Here is a 17003-nt window from a genome sequence, read left to right as displayed (position 1 = left end):
ACCAAGGAAAGCCCAGGGGCATTAATTGTAGCTTTCAATGAAAGTCCAGTGAATATGACATGGATCGATAGATGCATACACAACCTTAGTGAAAGTCCGGCAAGGTTTAACGCAACCAGGGCTTAGGTCAACCACGGGGGATCGTCAAGTCCTTGCCTCAACACAGCCTCACGGGCTTGATAGACTGTCCCCATGTAGGTGCTGAGGTCTGCACTGCGGAGAGCGACGTCCCACCTCCACGACAACGTCTCCAAAATTACTGCAATCATTCCTATAATTGTACAGCACTCCCACATAATGTGTGTGACTGTTGCCAGTCCTTCCTGTGCAATATGCACGTGTCGTATTGATGCTTATCTGGGAAGACTCGTCTCAGATGGAATGGGTTAGGGAAGATGTTCGTATGGCGCTGTCTCCAGACCCCGACCTGCCTCCTGTTCAATTCGGTAAAGAAATATTAATTAAAGTGGATGGTAAAATAAGTTGCTGCCGGTGGTGACCCAACCCACAACGTCACCGTGCGTTCTACTTTCAGAATAATCACAGGGTAATTAGGCGTATTTGCGTGCGATACATCACCTATTCCAACCGGAAGCAAAATATCAATCAGGAGCAAAGTAAAGAGTGCAAGTGAGACAACTTGAAGCCTGAGGGGTCTACCAAGGGTGCTTATTAGCGTAAGTGGGAAAGGAAAGTAGTTAAGACACCGAGTTAGAAAATAAAGCGAATTTAAGACCAGTTGCAATCGGAAGTGAAACTAGGACCGCTAGCGAGCCCAAGGTTCACTTTCGGAATTTCTAGAGGGATAGTTACAGGTAGGACCCGAAACCCCCGTGTTGCAAGCGTGGGGTCACATTCGAGAGGGAAGTTAAAAAGAAGGTGACGGATGAAAAAGAGGTTCTCCGTAATGCCAACGTATTTCTGTGGCCGTTACCGCCAAATTACCGATGAAATTTTAGTTGTTGCAAAATACCGATGAGCCGGTCCCTATTGTACGTTAATTAGTTGTGGACATGAAAGTAGGAATAGCTGAAACGTACCAGCGCGGGATGAAGAAGGAACACAAACACTGACACGAGCGCTGCCTAACATCTTTTTATTTTCTATGTTTGCCACCGCTATTCAGCGCTCGTGCCGTTGTGTGTTCATTCTTTGTCCCATGCCGTTACGTTAGAGCTTTTCCTACCGTCATGAACTAATGACTTGCGCAGCAAGCAATACCACTACTTGTAAAAGTTCCTAAATTTCTAGTGGCGCACCTTTTAAAGCATCTGCTAGTAGCAATGTGCACTTTCAGGAGTAGCCGTGATCTACGGCCGTGTTGGTACCTTGTGGTGGTGCCAAATCCTCATATTTTAACACGAAAGTGTTTTATGCCGGGGTCCACCACGGCTCCACTGACGCATTTCCGTCACGGATATGACGTTGTAAAATATAAAGACTAACATATGGCAAAGAAAAAACTATAGGAAAAAGTTCCGTCACCGGAAGTCGAACTTACGACCTCTCGATCGCCAGCGCGCAGCGCGAAACGACTCCGCCACAGACGGCATGTTCTCTGCTATGCTAACGGCGAGCTATTTATGTACACTATTTGCGGGTGGTGATACTCAGAGATCGGCGGTACAGCGTGTTTTCGTTATCACTACCGAGATGGCGCGAAGGGCTCGAAGAGCGCGCTTTAAAAGTCGTCCTCCACGCGGATTAGCGCGCGGTTCGACAGGGCGTGATCGCTCGTGCGGGCGCTTATCTCGTGATCTCGGTGGTTTGGCCGTCTTGCGCTCTGCCTGCAAGTTTCCATTGAGAGCACGAAGGTCACCTCGCTCACTGCAGCGGCCGCTTTTGCGAAAGGAGCGCGCTGCTCACACAGAAATAAGTTACAACTGTGACAGTTCACGCTCATCCTGTGTATGTTCGTTCCGCGCGTCCTTTCTGCTTGAGCAGCGCATTGCATGTTTCGAGCGGCTTGCCGTTCTTCGCGTAACATTACAATTTGATGCTGTAGCATTCACGCCTTCGCGCTTGGGGCGAAAGAATGCACAACAAACGCTCAATCAACTACGTCTGTGAAGACACGTTTCACTTTCGTGCTATACCGATTCCTATGACAGAGGGATCAGCCATGTTTTTTTTTCTGTTTTCGTAGGTAACACATAACAATTGTCAGATTATAAGGAAAAGATGGCTTAGCATGCTGTTCATCCCCTTCCTTGTGACATTCCTAATGTTTCCTAGTTCCCATTTTGAACTTGCTCTGTGTGAAAGTGTCACGATGCGGTTAACTGGTTCTAGGATACACCAGATGAAATGTCGCAAGCTTTCGAAGCATGCAGTCTCAAGAAAACTTGTAGACAGCTTAACCTTGACGAAGTTTCGACTTACGCGTCATAACTACCAAAAGACGTCGCAAGAAAGACAAGTGACAGTGCGTAAAGGATTTCATTTATTTATGGCAAGTGCTCTCTGGGCATACCTTAGTTACGACAAAGGCTAGTGCCGAAACAATAGCACGACAGTAGGCCGCCAGATCCCAGGATGTCAACTGCCTATGACATCAGTGTATAAGGTCGTGGCCATGTCCAAGAAACATTCACAGAATAAATATATGTATTCTAGACACCAGCTTCGCTACACAACTGCCATTGTTTTGGAGAAGGCGAATCCAGGCCGTGCATGTTCTGGAAAAGAAAAAAAAACATGATTGCTGGGAGCTCCTACCATGGCTTCAGTATCGAGCTAGTATTGTATTCAACAGGATGGGCAACAAGCCTGATTTGAAGATAAGGTGAAAGCCTTATATGTCTCGTGAGTTAAGAAGTATTCGAGGTTTGGCGAGACCTCACGACACTTTGCGAGACCTTGTCGGCTCCGTCGGCGTCGACACGAATGATGCAAAAAGGCTAAGTCATACAACTCGGTCCAAAACCATTGGATACTATAGTGAATGTGTGTGTGCAGTCGACATAACAAACGCCACATGATCTCAATGCACCTTGAAGCCATCACTGATGTCACATTTAACGTCATCATGACGTTACAGATCACTGCTGGGGAGGATCTATACAATAAACTCAGTAAAAAAGGAGACGAAGAAGAAGGTAGCCTTCGCCTTCCTGTCGTCTTAGGCATTTGCATAAAGGACCGTGTAGTTTTTGATAACAGAAATATAGAAAAAAAGACAGAAGTTCCGGGGAGGATTGTGTCTTGCTGTATGAGAAACCATTCAACAAAGAATGTGGCTAGAGAACAAGTGATGTGCTCCTATGGAAACGTTGGCTGCAGTGAAATTTCCTGTTCAACGGTTTCTAGTGCTGATAAAAGAGTGATGAAGATCGCCATTTGCCACGTCTACGGTTAAGGCCAGAAACATTTATACAATTTTATTCGGTTGCTTATGACGTGGATGGAAAGTTTGCGTATCGTTACCTACACTCGATTAACGGTTCTGTTTTGTCGATCCGAGCATTTCGCAAACAAATAAAGAGGGTTAATTTAATTGCTCTCAAATCGCATTAAAAATAACTGCTGCATCAAAAGGAAATTTTACAGCAGGCTTGATATATCTAGCTGCTGCTAGATCCTTAAATACGTGTGGACTGGGTGACATGACAGGTCCGCGCTTAATGAAGCAAATATACGCAGAAAAGGAGAAACATGCTGAACGCAGCAGTCTGGCAGTGAATGCCAGTTAATGAAAGCCTTAAGATAAAGCTAGGAGCCGCTTTCAAACAAATTATGTATCCCGGTGATAATATCAAAATGAAATTGGCATTATCTTTCCTCGGGAAACCCCTTTTTGTACCCAGGAAAAGGCTGCTTTTTGTCAATGCCATTCATATGTTTCGTTGTCGACCTTGTAATAATCCCGAAAATTAATATCAGTGCATTGACAGCGAGTTGTTCCACAACATATTAACAAGGTGCTAACCATTATCATAAAATCCATACCAGCATTCATTTCTTCTTTCATTACTTTTATACAGCGAGAAGCACCATGACAATAGAACGTACCACTTGGCGCCCATTCCACTCACGGCTGATCAGTAGCCCTGACCGTATCCAACACCGAAGCCGGAGCCTTTTCCGCCTCCGAAACCGAAGTTTCCAGCACCAGGCTTGAAACCAGCTGGTCCGTAGCCGAGACTGCCAGCTCCGAAGCCTGAGCCCGACTTGAAACTAGCTGGTCCGTAGCCGAAGTTTCCAGCACCAGACTTGAAGCCAGCTGGTCCGTAGCCGAGACTGCCAGTGCCGAAGCCTGACCCGGCCTTGAAACTAGCTGGTCCGTAGCCGAAGTTTCCTGCACCAGACTTGAAACCAGCTGGTCCGTAGCCGAGACTGCCAGCGCCGAAACCTGAACCGGCCTTGAAACCAGCTGGCCCGTAGCCGAGGTTTCCAGCACCAGACTTGAAGCCAGCTGGTCCGTAGCCGAGACTGCCAGTGCCGAAGCCTGACCCGGCCTTGAAACTAGCTGGTCCGTAGCCGAAGTTTCCTGCACCAGACTTGAAACCAGCTGGTCCGTAGCCGAGACTGCCAGCGCCGAAACCTGAACCGGCCTTGAAACCAGCTGGCCCGTAGCCGAGGTTTCCAGCACCAGACTTGAAGCCAGCTGGTCCGTAGCCGAGACTGCCAGCGCCGAAACCTGAACCGGCCTTGAAACCAGCTGGCCCGTAGCCGAAGTTTCCAGCACCAGACTTGAAGCCAGCTGGTCCGTAGCCGAGGCTACCAGCGCCGAAGCCTGAACCGGCCTTGAAGCCAGCTGGTCCGTAGCCGAGACTGCCAGCGCCGAAGCCTGAACACGACTTGAAACCAGCTGGTCCGTAGCCAAGACTGCCAGTGCCGAAGCCTGACCCGGTCTTGAAACTAGCTGGTCCGTAGCCCAAGTTTCCAGCACCAGACTTGAAAACCAGCTGTTCCGTAGCCGAGGCTGCCCAGCGCCGAAGCCTGAACCGGCCTTGAAGCCAACTGGTCCGTAGCCGAGGTTTCCAGCACCGGACTTGAAACCAGCTGGTCCGTAGCCTAGACTGCTAGCGCCGAAGCCTGAACCGGCCTTGAAGCCAAGTGGTCCGTAGCCGAAGTTTCCAGCACCGGACTTGAAACCAGCTCCTCCGTAGCCGAGACTGCCACCGCCGAAGCCAGCGCCCGCCTTGGAAGCAGAAGGTCCATAGCCGAGGTTTCCAGCACCCTTAAAACCAGGGCCGCCGAAGCCGAAACTGCCACCACCAAATCCGGCACCGGGTTTGAAACCTAATTGCGGGTAGCCGTAGGCAGTGCCCGAAATCAAGGCGAGGAGGGTGGCGGTGAGCTGTGGAAGAGTTTAGAGCGGGTTACTACAAGTAGCCTCGTTCAACGCATTCTGTGACTACATGCTTTCATTGACCACTGCACCAAACTCTCCGACATGATGGCGAAATGAATGTGAAACAACGCTGAAAGCACGAGCTGTACATCCTCCTAAGTGTTGCTGCGGCAATCAGTACGTAGTAAATTTGTAACAAGGATGATCGAGACTAAAATTGAGTAAGCCAGTTGTTTGCATAAAAGCTCCTCACTTGCGATCGCGTTTACGTAAAACAATTTAGAAATGAGGCATTAGTGTCGACTCTGGTGCTAGGACACAAATTGCAGTGACGAGATTTCTCACCATGTGTGATAAAGAAAACAAAAAAAGAGATCGTGGCTGTGGCTGTTTGAAGTCTGCGCCACAAAACCTGGTCACAAGAACAAATCTAAATCCCATGGCAGGGGTCAGAACACTAGGAGCAAAATAGACAATTCAATGCCATTTTCGCTCTTTCCCATCCCCATCCCATCCATGGGAATTTTCCCATCCGCCCTGTGTCACAGGATGACTTAGTCACGGCGGGTAAAGCCTGCTGTACAGAATAAGAACACAATCGGCCTACACTCTTGCATGGTCACTCAAAGTAAGGGGCGCTCCTTGCCCGCTGTGCACTGAATGCAATGAAGCCGCAGATATACATCACTATATCTGGTCGTGTAAGCGCTTTCGCTCAGAAAGGGAGAGACCAATGGCCGTGGACGGTATGAAGAAAAGAAGGTTTCCCCACGGATGCTGGGAAGGCGTGTTTCCGGCAGGTGTGGGTGATTCGCAAGAAAGTGGCTACTATTTTTTTTACGTTTTCTAGGAGCGACAGGTTTTTGTCATGCATCCGGAGACATACTACATGAAAAGAGTCGCTCAGGTGGAGCAATTGCCGGCCTGCCAGGCTAACCCCGCTTGTGGCAACATCATCCCCACCATCACCACCGAGTGGAGGCTGCTCTGCGCAGCTCGCAACCGGTGCTATAGCTTTGAACAGTGGGCGGTGCCACAGGGGCTCGGCGAAGCACGAATGATTGCAGCCGTCTAGAGCTTTCCGAGGGCGCATCGTCGTCCAGTCTCTTTTTTTTCTCTCCCCTCTCACATGGTTTTTTCGTGAATAAATAAAGTTGTTCCCTTACGTACGTAGGGTAAATGGTTCGCTGCACGAATTAGAGGCTTACGAAGCGTAGATGCTCTGTCAGCCTGGTTATTTCACTGCGCGTGTCTTATGGTCCCTATAAAAACCAACCTCCACAGTTAGGTTAAACTCAAGCGACCGTGTGACTGTACATGAACAGCATCAATATATGTCATGGGCAATTTGATGACTGTCCAGTTTATGTGGTTCCAGGAAGTAGTTCAGTTAAAAAAAATCACAGCATATCCACGGAGTGAATGATGATGAGTGGGCGAAGCTGCGGAGGTTCATCGGTAAACCGTGAATCTTCCGTGAATTCTGCCTAGTACATCATCACCGACGTGAGATCGGGCGCGTTTATACTAAAGGTTCGATGAGTTATGACGACTTGCAGCTCACTTTAATTTTACATGTACGCTGTGAATTTTCATTGTTTAGAAAACATCTGGCGTCTTTCGTTAAGCAGCTGGCGTCTTTTCGTTTTGCTTTAGAAACATCTGGCGTTCTTTGGTTTTGCTTTTAGAAAACATCTGGCGTCTTTCGTTGGTTTATTTCATCAATCAACGGCGTTTTGAACAAAATGTTTATTGTTTAATCACGCACAGGAGAAATCTCACCAGGCACTACCTTGGAGGTAAACAATGGCTGCTAATGGAAATGAGAGACAGAAGAAGTCGGCTTTTAGCTAACACTTACACTTCTACTTCTACTAACGTTTCCTACTGGAACATGCCAATGGCTGCTAATGGGGAATGAGAGACAGAAGAATTCGGCTTTTAGTTAACGCGCACGCTGCGAATTTTTTATTGTTCAACAACGCACAGGAAAAATCTCCCACCGGCACCACCTTGGAGGTCAAGATCTGGTACTAGCGTTACGACTGGTTACGCACTACGACTACGACAACTACGAGGGACGAACGGGTGCCGCCTTAAGGAGCTTCGCCCCTAAAAGCTCGACGTGAACTTGAAGCTTCCACAGTTCGCTTCGTCGTACGCACCAGCGGTACTCTCTAGCGTAGGCCCTGGACAATCGTCCAGAACACTGATCCACATGCCTCACTGCTAAATCTCCATGAAAACCAACAGACAATGAAGCCAAGGATAGGGGGTGTTATTACTTGTAGCCTTTAACTGTATTGGAGCAATTATACTAATCTGAAGAAAAGATGTGTACGCACAGACAACTTGCCGCTGTTAGGAACTGAACCTACAACCTTCGGATGACGTGTCCGATGCTCTACAAACTGAGCTACAGCACCAGTCATGCTCCCGTCCAAACTTTCTCTGCATGTAAACCTGGAGTGTTGGCCTGCGTCGCTCGTAGCCATGGCGGCGAGTGTGGAACACTCTTTTTTTTTTTTGTCAGCGTCACGTAGCACGTGATCTTGTTAAGCGCTGGTTGCTTACCAATCAGCCCTCGCATACTACATGAAGGCATCAAATCTGCCTTCACGAGACCCTCGCTATGAACGAACGAAAGTAGGGGAGCTTATCAAGGGCTTGCTTTTCTTTGTTATCACGACCTGAATGAAACCAACAATGAACCGAAGGAAGGCACAGGGGGAATAAAGCATTCCAAGCAGTCCGGAATACTCACGAATACTTTCATATTGCTGCTCCGTTCACCGTCGCTGCTGCAAGGATCCCAGTGACTAGAGAAGTTTGCGACCAACTGACGGATTCGTGGGTCCTTATATACCTCAAAGGCAGCCTGGGGAAAGGGGGATTAGAAAAGACATACAGGTGGTGCGATCGCACACCCATGTCGCAAGGCTGACGACGCCTATTTAAAGGTGTTTATTGTGTGGCATTTCAGCACCTGAAGAAAAAAATATATAGTGAATGTACAATTCGTATGCGCACATCCCATTATATCGTATGTGGAAAAGGAAGTTATCCACTTCACAAATATATCCTCAACGCAAAAGAAGCACAGGATCTTGTTGTCCCGTTCCTGAAATAATATTCTTTAGTACCTAATAAGACTGAGCCTGCTTAGGGCATTTTGTCGTAGGGCGTGCCGAAATTTCCACTTTTTTGAGTAAGGTCATTCTTATTTCAATAATGTAACTGTACATGAATTCCCCTTAATTGAATACAAAGCAGCCATCAAATCAGCATCACTTAACGCCATTGCTACCGAAACAGATGCAGCCGCCGCCTTTAATGTCTCGTTCCAACTGTCTCTAACGGGAGCTTCCGAGAGGACAGCAGCATTCCGAACTTTGTCACGCCCGAGAACGCTAGTAGTGAGCCTTTCCTAAACCGGATTCTAGCGTTTGCAACTGCTGCTGCTGGTACTTGTGTGTGTGCCTGTGGCTCATCTCCGAAGCTGGCCCATCAAGCATTAGGAAGTGGTCCAACGGTTGCGCATTGCACAATTCTACGGCTTTCGAATTTTTAACTCCAAGCTCTGCACCTACGCCCAGAAGATTGGTCAAATTTCACTCCTCATGGGAAGTCAATCGATGCTGCCACTTTCGTCAATCTTAATTGCAGATATATTGGCACAGGTGTCGATGGACGCCCTGAAAGGAAAACGCAATATCTCACAAGGACTGTTGTGGTGGTGAATATGGTGAATAAACCATAGTTACCTTATAGCAATGTCCGGTTAATCATCTAGTAAACCACATTGGTTAGTCGGCTGAAAAGTTTTAACGCGATAGCGTTTAAGACGCCATTTCGCAGAAATGCCGGTTTCAGTGGCGGCGTCAAAATCGGCGCAGTCCGTGAGCGAGAATTCGAGATAGATGCAAATAGATTATCTAAGAAATCTTTGTTTTGAGTGAGAACCAAACCCCGGTCTGAGTGAGAATCAAATCCCACGTCCTGCTCTTGAGGGCGAAAATCGAGCATCCTCCAAGTTTTTAAAGACGACAGTCTTTCTTATGATGTTTAAACGCAGAAATTTTGGTCTGTCTTTCTGTCTGTCACACGATTCAGCCACCCGGCCAAAGTTTAAGCACTTGCTGAACGCCCAGCCATCTTGAACTGGTAGCTGCGTTCATACTTGAGAACATTGTCGATAAAAAAGAAAATATTACGCATATCTGAGGTGCAATATCAATACGTAAGTATTAGGTGGTGTGTTCCTTTACTAGAAAATACACGGATACGTAATTCTAAAGACCCTAGTGTTTCTTAGGCTGCGCTGAAAATGCGACGCTCTGCACGAAGAAGCCCTCTGCTGACAATATGGTGCTGCCACCTGGCAGTGGCCCTGGGAGCAGCCTCACGTGTGCCGAGGATAAGACCAGGACCATGTAGTACGGCCGGCAGAAGACTATCGTCTTTTGACGACATTTGCAGCGAAGCACGCAGATGCGAGGCCAATTTTTTTTTCGTTGTAATATATTGTAGCACAGTGGAAAAACGTTAAGTCACAGAAATAGTGGCAGCTTTGTTGGGCGTTAAAAGATACGAGGGTGGCCTGAAAAGTTCTCGGCCTCAATAAGAATGACGCGAGCGAGAACTTGTAGCACTCATGTGCACGTTCATACAAGTCTCTGCAAGTCTCAGATGAAACGCCATCTAGTGCCGAATAGCAGTTTGGCTTTGACAGTCGATCACAGTGGGTGTTGTGTGAAGCACCGGAAGGCATGGAGAAGCTTGAGTACCGTGCGGTGATAAAGTTCTTTGTAAAAAAAGGTTTATCTCCGAATGAAATTCACCAAAGTTTTGTTAAAGTTTACAAGCAAGATTCACCTTCATACTCCACAGTCAAGAAATGGGCTGCTGAGTTCAAGCGGGGAGAGAGAGCATTGAAGATGACGCGCGCGAAGGGCGCCCAAAAAGTGCAACAACTCCTGAATTGATTGACCGTGTGCACGATATGGTTTTGGAAGACAGGAGAGTGAAGTTGCGTGAAATTGCCGAGGCTGTTGGCATCTCAGTGGAACGTGTATGTCACATTTTGCATAAAGAACTACACATGAACAAGCTCTGTGCAATATGGGTGCCGCGCATCCTTACTCCTGAGCAAAAGCGCAACCGCGTGACGATGTCACAGCGTGCTTTGGAGCTGTATAACAAAAATCCAGCGGACTTTTTGCGCAGATTTATAACAATGGATGAAACTTGGATACACCATTACACACCGGAATCGAAACAACAATCAAAGCAGTGGACTGAAGCCGGGTCCTCTGCACCAAATAAAGCCAAGTCAGTTCCCTCCGCATGAAACAGGAAAGATGATGGCCTTTGTTTTTTTGGGACGCTAAAGGCATTGTGCTTGTAGATTATCTTGAAAAGGCTAAAACCATAACTGGGGAGTATTATTCTGACCTTTTGACTCAATTGAATCAGAAAATTCGTGAGGAAAGACCAGGTTTGCAGAAGAAGAAAATCATCTGTCATCAGGACAATGCACCGGTGCACAAAGGACATCTAGCAATGGCTAAATTTCACGATTTGAAGTACGAATTGTTGGATCACCCACCCTATTTTCCTGACTTGGCCCCGTCGGACTACCACCTGTTCGCAAAACTCAAAATCTTTCTTGGTGGGCAACGTTTTTCATCAAATGAAGAAGCGATTGCGGCTGTGGATGAGTACTTTTCAGGACTTCCACAAAGTCATTTTAAGGACGGAATCCTGGCTCTGGAATATCGATGGACCAAGTGCGTAGAGTTTAGAGGAGACTATGTCGAAAAATAAAAATAATTTTGAAGGTCCAAAACGCTTTTTTCTACATCAGGCCGAGAACTTTTCAGACCACCCTCGTACAAGTGAACAAGTTTATAATTACCGTGGTTTTACTTCCCAAAACTACAATATTTTTGTTTGCTAATTTAAATTCGTATTACGAGTTCCGGTATGAAAAAGTGTGAAACAACGGAAAATATTTTAAGGGGAAAATATGTGTAAGAAAGTGAACACCCAAATCTTACCATTTATGTTCCGATTGCCCTTATATTCTTAAGGGTCCTTGCTGTACTTTCTAACCCTGTAGGTGTTGCATTTGCAAGTTGCGTTTGGAACAGGAGTTCGTTTCCTTAACCTCTTCAGTCCGTGGGTACCCATACGAGTACATTGGAAAAACACGCACTGTGCTCGTATAGTTGAAGACCGCTTGATCAAAATGAATGTTTCTCCGAGCGGAGCCATCAATTAACAAAATACCCACGACATGTCGTCGTAGGCCCATGTACGCGCTCGCAGTAAAGGGAAGTATGGCGGCGTCAAGCAAGGAAAGCGGACGCAGGCGACCAGGTGATTTTAAATTTTGCTTAATTCACGAAATACTACATATACATTGTTAAGCAATGTGTACGAGCGATCACGATAGACTAGAGAAGGCGTACGGAAAGTTCAGGCTTGTTGCTTTGAGTGCCTCCGATATAGCGCAACTTACTTACAGCTGTACCCAATTGGGTACTTCAGGTCGTTGCATTGAAAATCTACATTCAATTTTTTGTGTTGCAGGCAATTTTCCAAGTGACTAGGAAATACAAGAGTTACTCTTTCAGAGTGATACTGACTTGCCTGATAAGGCGACATTGTGGAACAACTGCACAGCAGCAGTGATGATGATAATGATGATGATAATGATGATAATAATGACGGAGATAACGTTACACCAGTAAGCTTCGAGGTTCGTGGCTCGATCTTGAAAGCGGTATAGTAGGCCCAATTTCAAAGTGGCAGAACACGTTCGGGTACGTGACGGTCAAAGAGGAGAAAAAAAAAAAGTTGATGTATCGCAACCACATTGCATCAAAGCATACAGCAAGAATATGGGTCTGTGGATCTTGTGGACAGGTACTTGTCCTAATACACGACAAATATCCATACAAAGAAGTGGGCCATCAGGTTGTGGGATGCCGTGTCGATGGAAGGACGCATCCCAACATAAAACATAACGACAGTTTATTAGCGTAGTAGCAGCAGCGGGGCGAGCATACCGACGCTGCGCTCGAATGGTTAGCGAAGGAATGATAGCTTCCGAGCTTGGAAGCTTGGTTCTATAGCCACCGTCGGTGACTTAAGCCTCCGGTGACGCTGCGGTGGCGCTGTCCCTTATCGGAGGCGTGGTGTAGCATGCAGCCGTCTCATGCCGGGCTAGCTAGTGACGAGGCGGAGGCTGCGCCGGTTTGTGCGCAATGTGTCGCCACAAGCGTATTTGCCCACTATCTGAACCAAGCGGCGAAAAAAATTCAAGGATCGAATACAGGAATGACTGCATGCTCGTGGAGGTTGCAGCAAAAGACATTCTCTACCAATTCAAGTTTAAGAACAGAGTTGCGAGAACACCAACTCGCACACACGTCAAGCAAATGCAACAAGTTCAAAATGCACTAGAGCTGGATGTTGAAACTGGCGAGTCTCTGGCAGTCTCTAAAAAAGGTGATTTCAATACCACCAAATGAGGTCCTATGTGACATGCACGGACATTTTCCAGAGCATGTGTCCCTAAAATTTCACATAATATGTCGCAATCAAGATATCAGCGCAAAAACCCACGTTAGCCGCACTAAATGTGGACTGTTTCTTTGCCTTCTAATCAAAAATGGCTTTCTTCATTTTTACTCAGCTTAGGCCTGAAGTACCGAAATGGGTACATCCATTTTCTGCTCTGCAATTGCAGGTTTCGTTTTTCTTTCTTCTGAGAAGTGTTCCACGACCCCAAAATGCTTAAAATAAAGTTTATATGAGTTCACCTTGTCTACTTTTTCGTCAGGTCTGAAGAGGTTAAAGGGACACTAAAGAGCAAAACGATTTTTCTCATATTAGTAAAGTACTATTTCCCGATACCAAAAACACCATGCTTGCAGCGAGAAGACTCTTAGTAAGCGAAAAAAACGCGCAAAAAACAAAATATGGGTGGCTATGCCACCCTAACATTTCCGCATCATTCGCCATGACGTCACATGTTTTGACGATGAAGTACATTGTCCTCTGAGGGGGCCGTAGATTTGGCCTACCAAGTCTGGGGTAACTTTGTTGAGCCAATTGCGCCAAAATACGATAAATGCATTTTAAAATCTCTGACGTCACGCGGGAAGATTGCGGCGCGAATTTATAAATGAGACTTTGAACTTGATTTTCTCCCCTATTAATAAAGCTATAATGGCGAAATTAACGACGTTAGAGTTTTTCAGAGCACAATTGATTGATCTAAACCGATTCATTGTTTCTCTTTAGTGTCCCTTTAATACTTGATCATTTCTCCCTCTGAGCTTAGGCCCTCCAAGGCGCCTTCCATAAATACATATTGTGCCGTGTAAGCGATGGGGCCTCGGTTACGTGTCTTGTTGGATCTGTCCTAGACCACTAATCAAACGTTCATAATTTCGCTAGGCTGCCAGATTGCGCAATGTCATCAAAAATATTGGCTTTCTTCGAGTTGACAGACACATATATGAGCTCCCTTGCGAAATGTTCTAAGCATTGTACTTGGGATTACATTTATACTCATATATACATATATATATGAGTATATATGTATACGCAATAGCGTTTGAGAGCTCGTTTCGCAGAAATTCCGGTGTCTGCGTCGGCTTCGTTGGTTGTGAGCGGAATATCAGCGTTGTCCACGAGCGAAAATTCGAGATAGGTGCGAATAAAGAAAATAATAAAAATCTTCGGTTTCAGTGGGAATCAAAGCTAGGGCTTCTGCGTGGCACGCAGGTGTTCCACCAAACAGCCCCGCCCATGCTCAAAATTGTTTCGGAAAAGAAGTATATGAATGTTATGTAGCGAAAGGGATGTCCTTAACGCATGTAATATTGGGAGGCAGAAGCGTGTAAACGCGCCAGGCGTCAATACATGTTAATTGCGCAACGAGTGGTTGGCTCAAACGCCCAACAGTTTCAAAGCACACATGCACAAAAATTCGGCAGATCCCACGCACCGTGGGAATCGATGTTATGCGAAGCATGCGCGGGATGGTGACTGTGGCCAAACGTTACGGAATGGCGCTAGAGAAATGTGGAAGTGGCATACGCACACTCATATGTGGAAGAGTCGCATATGTATTATATAACCAGTTGTTTACAGTTGCGTAACGATGCCAACAGCAACATGGGTGTTACCATCACCAGACGCAGTAAGCTGATATGCAGTGCTTATATTCTTCAATACTTGATAGCACGAATCCGAAGAGCACAAAGAAGAAACACAAATGCACAGGACAGGCGTTTCTCGCAACTAAGCTTCATTCAGCAAAGTTCCCCTGGATACACACAGCTGAGTGGCACACGCAGGCGCACTGCATGTACGTTACAGTCACAGTTTTATTTGTTATAGTTGCGTTACAGTTGTTATGCTTATACTTATCTGTTATGACGGGAACGCACGCACGTTTCACGGACTCATGTGTATGTGCAGAAGGGGTTCTTGACAGTTCTTGAACAAGGTCCTCATCACCGTGATGAGTGAGCACCAGCAGCTGGACCGGACTTGTTAATCGGATCCGTTCGTGATCGCGGTTATGAGGGGTCTAAGTGTAGTGAAGTGCGAGGTATAGCACAGCTGGTGGAAATCCTGGATGCCTCTTACGATGAAATGATCTATGACGCCTCCCGTCTTGCACGTGGAAGCGAGGTCTTTTGATGCCTTGTCCACACTCAAGCCGTCTTTCACGCAGTATGAACACCAGGCGTTGTTGGGTCTTGATAAATCAACGTTGCAGTCACCGGTAATGATGAGAGGCCTGGTTCTCTCGCTAGATTTATTGTAGGAAGCATTGACCTCGGTTTTTGCGTAATCCACGTGGTCCACGTTGCGGACCACCTGAACGAGTGCATGGTAGTTGAGTTTCTTCCAGGGATGTTCTGTCTTCAGCTTCCTCACTTTCCTTGTGTCCGCCACGGTAGTCTAGCGGTTACGGTGCTCGGCTGCTGACCCGAAGGTCGCGGGTTCGATCCCGGCCGCGGCGGTCGAATTTTGATGGATGCAAAACGCTAGATGCCCGTGTACTGTGCGATCTCGGTGCACGTTAAAGAATACCAGATAGTCAAAATTAAAGCCCCAACAATTATTATTATTATCACTTTGCTTGCGTGTCAATGTGTGTGTTCGCGTTCACTGTGCTGGTTTAGACTATGTATCACCTGTGGCACATACCCACATAGCATAAACTCTGGTGTGCGGGTATGTGCCCACACGTGACTGAGAGAAAGGGTTTCGTGACGTACGCGACAGCTATTTTGCGTTATTCATGTCATGACCAGTGAATCGTGTTCCCCATACACTGATCCCCTGCTATGCCAATTCTGGTATATTAGAAGTTATGGAGACGGCCAGGACAGCGTTCAGGCGTAGGCGGCTAGATAGATAGATAGATAGATAGATAGATACGTAGATAGAAACGCCCAAAGTGCCTGAGGTTCGCTAAGAAATGCTTCGCATTTAATAACTGTCATTATTACTAACAACATCAACAACTGCTCAGGTGCGCCTGTTTGCCCTACGGAAGCGTAGTGGTGCTTTGTCAATTTGCAAAAGGAAGAATTATGGTGTAGTGGGCATTTCGCAACTGTACATGCAATAGGCATTCTAGAAGATCCCGCCATAGTGGTCTAGTGCTTATAGTGCTCGACTGCTGACCCGAAGGTCCTGGGATCAGATCCCTTCCGCTGCGGTCGCATTTTCGATGGAAGCGGAAATGCTTGAGGCCCGTGTACTTTGATTTAGGTGCTCGCTAAAGAAGCCCAGGTGGTCGAAATTTCCGGAGCCCTCCACTACGCCATCTGTAGGCTTATCTGAAAAAGAGATCGATTTTCTTGAGCGTGTGCAGTGACGTGCGGAAGTAGAATTGTTAATGTGATTTTTGCGTAAACGGCGGTTTCTGGTCACGTGTGCTGCGCAACATGTTTAGTTGTTCTTTTGGTCAGGTTCGGCGTCACGTGGGCTGTGAGGTGAGCCATATAATGTGCTGTAGGGTCGTGCAATAAACAAAAGTTGGAAGTTTAGCGCTCATCCTGTTGCCTGTGCTTCCTTCTCCGCTGTTGCCTCTTTCCTTCATGCTCAAACTGAGCTGCGCTATACCAGTACGATATTGTAAGGGCCTCAAACATTGTCGCCTCCATCGAAAATGCAGCCACCGCAGCCGGGATTCCATTCCGCTAACTTCGGGTCAGCAGTCCAGTGCCATAATCACTGGACCACCGTGGCGGGGCCGTGAAAAGAAGGATCGAAAGCGCTCCGCATACAGGATGATCTGCCCTTATTGACACTATGAATTGCATTTCCGACTAAGGGTGTTATTTCTTACAAATAGTGCGGACGGCTACTCGGGAATAAAAACAGCTAGGATTTCGTCATCACACTGGAAGCGATTGCTAAAGTTGCTAGAATTTATGCTTAAATCCCAGCAATTGTGATTTCGAGCGTACTCTTACAGTACTCAATTTTATTGTCACCACAAGGCTCGTACTTATAACCTTTTAAGAAAGGTCACGCAAGACGTGTCAAGAGACTGTAATTTCTGCAACAGCGCAAGAAACTTCGTCATACTGCACAATGATTGCTAAAGTGAACGATTTAAGCTTCAATATCAGCAATTGTGATTTTCCCGGGCTCTTGTACTTATTTG

General features: G+C 46.7%; 1 protein-coding gene across 1 annotated transcript; it reads right to left on the bottom strand.

Moving 5' to 3' along the window:
* Positions 1–2425: 2425 nt before the first annotated feature.
* On the bottom strand, positions 2426–11965 carry LOC119399094 (ATP-dependent RNA helicase glh-2). Its single transcript, XM_049417529.1, has 4 exons — positions 11951–11965; positions 4952–5302; positions 4012–4907; positions 2426–2678 (listed from the first exon to the last, which is right to left on the bottom strand). The coding sequence occupies exons 1-3, from the start codon at positions 11963–11965 to the stop codon at positions 4041–4043; spliced, it is 1233 nt and encodes a 410-aa protein (XP_049273486.1). The 3' UTR covers positions 2426–2678; positions 4012–4040.
* Between the last annotated feature and the right edge of the window lie 5038 nt (positions 11966–17003).

The sequence above is a fragment of the Rhipicephalus sanguineus genome, chromosome 7 (genome assembly GCF_013339695.2).
Source record: "Rhipicephalus sanguineus isolate Rsan-2018 chromosome 7, BIME_Rsan_1.4, whole genome shotgun sequence".
Classification (NCBI taxonomy): Eukaryota; Metazoa; Arthropoda; class Arachnida; order Ixodida; family Ixodidae; genus Rhipicephalus; species Rhipicephalus sanguineus.
The sequence above is the reverse complement of the archived record's forward strand: the minus strand, read 5'-3'. Positions and strand labels throughout refer to the sequence as shown.

Bases quoted from the DNA above. Each gene is read 5' to 3' on its own strand.
- LOC119399094 (XM_049417529.1), bottom strand. The intron at 4,908-4,951 runs GCCGGTTCAGGC...GCTACGGAACAG, and splicing joins ACGGACCAGTTGGCTTCAAG to CTGGTTTTCAAGTCTGGTGC.